Raw genomic sequence first — 6,321 nt, 5'->3', positions numbered from 1 at the left:
CTGTTTCAGATTGAACCCGTTACCCCTTGTCCTGTCACTACAGTCCCTGATGAATAGTCCATCCCCAGCATCCTTGTAGGCCCCCTTCAGATACTGGAAGGCTGCTCTGAGGTCTCCACGCAGCCTTCTCTTCTCCAGGCTGAACAGCCCCAGCTTTCTCAGCCTATCTTCATACGGGAGGTGCTCCAGTCCCTGATCATCCTCATGGACCTCCCCTGGACCTGCTCCAACGCCTTCCTTCCCCGTACAGCCGCCAGCGCTTTCGGCACACCGAGGGGAGCCCACCGCTCTTTACTTCCACATCCTACTACCTGCGGCGACCAGACATGACCGGCGGGAGAGGAGCCAGAGCTCAGACCCGCCCCCACCGGGAGAGGCAGGCGCCGGCACGGACTACGCCTCCCAGAGTGCTCCGGGCCCCTTCTTCTCGCGAGAGTACGCGTCGGATGCGGCGAGGCGCGGCCGGAAGCGCTGTAGCTACCCTGGACCCGGGACCAGCGCCCGCAGAGCTCGCCATGGCCGAGACCGACCCGAAGACTGTTCAGGACCTCACCGCCGTGGTGAGGGCACCGGGGACGGCGGGCGCGGGAAGCGCAGCCTTGCCGCGGCCCCCCTGAGGAGGGGCCCGTCAGGAAGCCTGAAGCCTCGGGCCTCTCCACGATCGTTACCTCCTGCTGCCGGGACCCGCGTCCGCTTGCTCGGCTTGGGGGGGGTGAAGGGGGGAGAAGGGGAAGGAAGGTTACCTCAGCCATTGTACTTATAAACCGTTGCCACTGCGGGGCTGTGCGGGCGCATCCCATGGCGGCACGAAGCCAGGCGCTTCCTGGAGGTGCTGGAGGCCTACTGTAAGGAGGAGTTACCGGAGGGCTGTGGTTGAGAGCAGCGGTCTAGGAGAGAGGGGAAAAGGGCCGTTATTCTGGAGTCCTCAGCACGGGAAAGACGTGGACCTGCTGGAGAGGGTCCAGAGAAAAGCCACAAAAATGATGAGAGCGATGGAGCACCTCTGTCATGAGGAAAGGCTGAGAGAGTTGGGGTTGTTCAGCCCGGAGGAGAGAAGGTTCTGAGGAGACCTTGTTGTGGCCTTTCAGCCCTGAAAAGGGGCCTATAAGAAAGATGGGGGGAGGCTTTTTAGCGGGGCCTGTTGTGAGAGGACAAGGGGTAATGGTTTTAAACTAAAAGAGGGAAATTCAGGCTGAGGAAAAAATACCCTGAGGTTGGTAAAACTGGCAAAGGTTGCCCAGAGAGGTGGTGGATGCCCCATCCCTGGAGACATTCAAGGCCAGGCTGGAGGTGGTTCTGAGCAACCTGATCTAGTTGAAGATGTCCCTGCTTATTGCACGGGATAGGACTAGATGAGCTTTGAAGGTCCCTTCCAACCCAAACTGTTCTATGGTTCTGACTCCGAAGCAAGTATCATTGTGATTAACATCAGAGGTGTTAGGATTAGGATGCTGGAAGCAGCTGTGGTGAGTTTAGGCCAGGTGGTGGAGCGCAGGCATTTTTGGGTCTTAAAATTTTTTACTGTGAGCTCAGTTCTCCTGTGTGTTCATATTTGTACACAATACCTAAATATGGCATTATACTGCAGTTTTTGTGCACAGTTGAGCTCAGCAATGAAAGAAAACATTGTACTAACCCCATTACATGGGATTAAATACTATAACAACCTCTTTAAAGAAAACAAAACAGATTTTTTTTTCTTTCCATTAGGTGCAGACATTGCTTCAGCAAATGCAGGACAAATTTCAAACCATGTCCGACCAAATAATTGGAAGAAATATCCTTTTTTAAAGTCAGGTGTTAAACACTGTAGAATCGTAAGTATTTTAAATTATATTTACAGTGGGATTTGTAAGATAAATTTAAAGTAACCATAAGAGTTTGCGGAAAACTGTAACCAAACAAACCAATGCAACCAGTTCTAGATTGCAATCACGTTCCTTAACTCCAGTGAACTTGACGACATGAGCTGTCGCATAGACGACCTGGAGAAGAACATTGCAGACCTTATGACGCAGGCAGGAGTGGAAGAGTTGGAAGGCGAGAACAAGACCCCTGCGGCTAACAAGAGTTAAAGTGAGACAGTTGCTTGCTGGTGTTGAAATAAATCTTTGTGTTACTTGAAATTAATGACTTTAAAGTAGATGGACTTTTTCATTTGACTTGTGAAGGAGTCTGAAATTCATGCAGAGCAGATTTACATTTATATGGAATTGTACTGTATAGAATTATGTACAGGAAGCCTTAAGAAGCTCTCGTCGACAGGCTTCTAGTAGCTACTTCACTGAAGGTGTTTTCCTTATCAGTATTGAGAAGAGACTTATTTTCTTTGTGTCTAGTTAGTTTTGAGGAAGCTGAATTCATTCTCTTGAGTGAAATCTGAAACAGTGACTGCTTTTGTGGCATGGAAAGGAGGAGAGGTGGGAAAAAGTGTTGGTGACAAACCAAACTGTTCTCTTGTTTTTTTCTCTTACTGCAATTGAGTGATCTGAAAAGGACTGTAATCTCATGTGCATTACCAACATCAGCTCTAGTTTCCATAGCTGGAAAGCTGATAGGAGTGTGATGCTACGCCTCCATCTTCTGCACCCTGTATTGTTCAACTGCCTTTTAGCTGCAAGAGCCTGTAGACTTCCTGCTGTGCACAGGGGCTGAAGAGTGAGTTACTGTCCATGAGCTGTAAATTCCTATTTGTGCAAATTAGGAGGTTGCTAGGAGTACAACAAAAACATGTAAATAAATTCAAGTGATCAGGTAGCACCACACACAGCACTTACAGCAATCACTAAAGGTGTTTCAGAAGATGGAGGCAGTGCAAGCGTGTGACAGTGGTTACAGCATTGTCCTGGGTTCAGCTGTAACAATTGTTTTTCTTCTTAGTAGCTGGTGCAGGGCTTTAGTCCGAGAGGAAAGCTGATAACACACCAATGTTTTAGTTGTTGCTAAGTAATGTTAACCCTACCAAGGACTTTTCAGTCTGTCTTACTCTGCCAGTGAAGAGGGGCACAAGAAGATGGGTTTCAGTTCAGTTTGTATAGAGCTTGAATTTTGTCATCCATGAAAGGTAAATTAAAATACTATATGTATCATGTTAGATTTTGTTATTTTATTTTTAAAGTGGAACTGACATGTCTCAGCTTCCCTTAGGCTTCAGATTCTGAGGTCACGTCTAGAGTACTATGCAGCTATGTAGTGGGCATGTGTGTTTGCAGCAGGTACATGTCTTGCTTGTTAAGGTACCTGGTTTTTTTAATACTTTTAACAGAAATCAAATTATTTTATTATTATGTTTCCCCAACAGGCTGCCAATAACTGAAGATGAATCCTGAAAGACAACTTTTTTTCTTTTTTTTTCTAGAAATCCTTGGAATTACAAAACAGCTTTTTTGCATCTACTGTGTGTAAAAGCATTTTTATATTGTTACAGAGCTTGCATTCCTGATGTATATTGTATAGCTAGGGATAGGTAATTTATATTTTGGTTTGTGTACTGTAATTTAACTTTTTGAATTCTTGTTACGAGGATCAATTAGTTGTGTTATTAAAACAGATCTTACGGATCTCAGCTACTGGATGTTATTTTTTTGTGAAGTCACTTTTTTCTCTTTCTTATACTTTTTCTAGATGTTTAATTTTTGATAGCTAAAGATATAGTGACTCCCATCAAATGGAAATCTTAACTTGTCCTGTGTAACTTTGTGAAGTGAGGCACAAGACTAAAACTTAATCTTAGCTCTAAGCCTCAGTCACTCAAGTAGATGAGGACTGTGTGTTGTTATCTCATACATGTAAAAAGGTGATTTTTGGTAGACATGGGACTAACATGCAAATCATATCTCCTGTTCCTGGTATTACCTTACTTGTGTGTTTTAGAACCAGAAATTTAGATTTAATACTTAGAGATGTGTGTATGCAGTTGCACAACCACTGCCATTCAGGTCTGTTTGTTAGACAGATAAGGAACTATTGACTATGAAAAAAATCTCACTGTGGAATTTTAAGTTTTTTTAACACTGTAAAATTCTACTTTGAAACTGTGTCATTTAGCATCACCTGTGAACAATAATTGTCATTAGAACAGTAGGCAGAATAGGGATGGGATTGAGAATCTCTGTATGTGGGTTTACAGTTTAAATCCCTGGCTTGTTGCACAAAATGGTTTGCTAACTAAACAATGACATACTGAGTAACAAGAAAAAGGAGTTAGAATTGCAAATCCTTGCTTCTCTTTGAATAACAGCTAGCTAGAGTTCTTCAAAATACTTGATTTGGAAAGATGTTCACTTTACTAATCACATCAACATATATGGGTGTGGAGTTTAATGGGGTTACATTAGGGTATTTTGGCAATGGAATATTTAGAAGAGTTTGTATTATGTCACTTGTGGAGAAAAATGACCAGTGTTGGACACAACTGACAATCACTGCAATGCTCTTTCAGCTTAACACGCAAGTTTAAGAAGGCACTGATGCCAGTCAGCAGTTACATGTGGACCACACTTAAAACTGCTCTTTGAATGCCACCACATTGGCACCTATATATTCTGAAAGCAATATGACAGGTCATTTTTCAAAGCTGGGGATGCTAATAAAAGGTCATAATAATGGGAATTTTGTGAATATTGGAAATGTATCGCTCTACATTGTAATACCAGCCTGGGGCTCTTTGTAATGTCACTTAAAAATCTAATAAAACTATCATGTTAACAAATAGTCAGCTCATATATGTTAAAGCAAAATCTAGCATATATGTGCATGTGTTGTGGTTTAAGCCCAGCCGGTAACTCAGAACCATGCAGCCACTGGCTCACTCTCCCTCTTCTTCCCCCTGCTCCTGGAGGGATGGGAAAGAGAATCGAAAGAATGTAACCATGGGGTGAGATAACAGCAGTCCAGTAACTAAGGTATAACATAAATCACTACTGCTACCACAAATAATGATAAGGGAAATAATGAGGGAAGAGAATACAACTGCTCACCACCCGCCAACCGATACTCATCCCGACCCGAGCAGTGATCTAGCCCTTCCAGGTAACTGCCCCCACTTCATATACTGGGCATGGTGTGCTGTGGTATGGAATACCTCTTTGGCTAGTTTGGATCAGGTGTCCTGTCTGTTTCCTTCTGACTTCCCCTCCTCCCTGGCAGAGCATGAGGCTCAGAAAGTCCTTGGTCAGAGTAGACATTACTGAGCAACAACCAAAAACATCGGTGTTATCAGCGCTGTTCCCAGGCCAAAAGTCAAAACCACAGCACTGCACTAGGTACTAAGGAGAAAAATGACTGCTACTGCTGAACCCAGACAAGCGAGGTTGTGTTTACTTACACAGTTTCACTTTAGCACAGCCACTGCTTATAGAATATAGTCTAGGATACAGGTGTGTTGTGTATAAGGAAAGGGTGGGCAATTCGTGCCCTGTCAAATCTGGGTTTTGCTAAGTAATTACAATATAGACCAAATTCATAGGAAAGTATACTAAGGTAGAAGATCATTTTGTATGGTGTTTATTCAACCATAAATCTCCACCTGGCCTTCCTCCTGTGGGAGAAATGAATTTGCTTCCCCTGTCCTGCACACAGCAGCAGTCACCCTGCTTTTCTGCAGTTTATTGTGTCAGAATAACTTTCTGGAAACTATTTCAGCTATAAGAAGTAAGTAGATTCTTCACATCACTGGAAAGATTCTAGCCACTTTCTAGTAGGGGTAGTTGTCTCTCATAAATTTAACAGTTGACTGATCCTGAAAAGTAGCAATTCAGTTCCAAACAGGCCCTTCAGACAGGAAGGTATTACTTTAGCTCTTTCAATACAATATATTTTGCAGAAACAAGTTTTATTATGACTCAGAACCTGTGACAGAGCTTCTACATACAAACAGCACGTGGAAGCCAATGCACAGTCCCTTTTTGGCCACACTTTCTTGAAGTGCAGTTAGTTTAATAGACAAAGCAAAGCAGATGATGACTGTTCTTAAGTGTTACTTTATGTGGATTTGGTAAAACTTCACAAAATAGTAGTGGTTTTGTTTTTTTCTACTGAATAAGCTGGTTCACATCTTACCTGACAAATATATTTGTCCTTTCCACTGGACTGCCTCACTTGTGAAGAAAAGGATCAAGCTTTTGGATAAGGACTGTCTTACTCATAGCACATGAAGAAAACTGTTGTGTATTTTCATTGAAATCAGAGTGCTGTGTTCTGTTCAGGGCTGCCCTTGGAGACTTCCATTTGCATTTTTTGGTTGTTTATGCTAAACCCTATATGAACACTTTAAGCTGCTCCCTGTCCTCATGGTAACAGACACTTGGATTTTATCACTAA

At 43.3% G+C, this 6,321-nt stretch overlaps 1 protein-coding gene across 1 annotated transcript; it reads left to right on the top strand.

The window, feature by feature from the left end:
- The first annotated feature begins 434 nt into the window (after window positions 1-434).
- HSBP1 (heat shock factor binding protein 1) lies at window positions 435-3,565 on the top strand. The gene is made up of 4 exons (XM_080637420.1): window positions 435-560; window positions 1,711-1,777; window positions 1,957-2,076; window positions 3,302-3,565. The coding sequence occupies exons 1-3, from the start codon at window positions 447-449 to the stop codon at window positions 2,073-2,075; spliced, it is 300 nt and encodes a 99-aa protein (XP_080493546.1). The 5' UTR covers window positions 435-446; the 3' UTR covers window position 2,076; window positions 3,302-3,565.
- The last annotated feature ends 2,756 nt before the right edge of the window (window positions 3,566-6,321 follow it).

The sequence above is a fragment of the Psittacula echo genome, assembly GCF_963264785.1.
Source record: "Psittacula echo genome assembly, chromosome: Z".
NCBI lineage: Eukaryota > Metazoa > Chordata > Aves > Psittaciformes > Psittacidae > Psittacula > Psittacula echo.
The sequence above is the reverse complement of the archived record's forward strand: the minus strand, read 5'-3'. Positions and strand labels throughout refer to the sequence as shown.

Bases quoted from the DNA above. Each gene is read 5' to 3' on its own strand.
- HSBP1 (XM_080637420.1), top strand. From the start codon at position 447: ATGCGGCGAGGCGCGGCCGGAAGCGCTGTAGCTACCCTGGACCCGGGA. The intron at 561-1,710 runs GTGAGGGCACCG...TCTTTCCATTAG, and splicing joins TTCAGGACCTCACCGCCGTG to GTGCAGACATTGCTTCAGCA. The intron at 1,778-1,956 runs ATATCCTTTTTT...ACTCCAGTGAAC, and splicing joins CGACCAAATAATTGGAAGAA to TTGACGACATGAGCTGTCGC.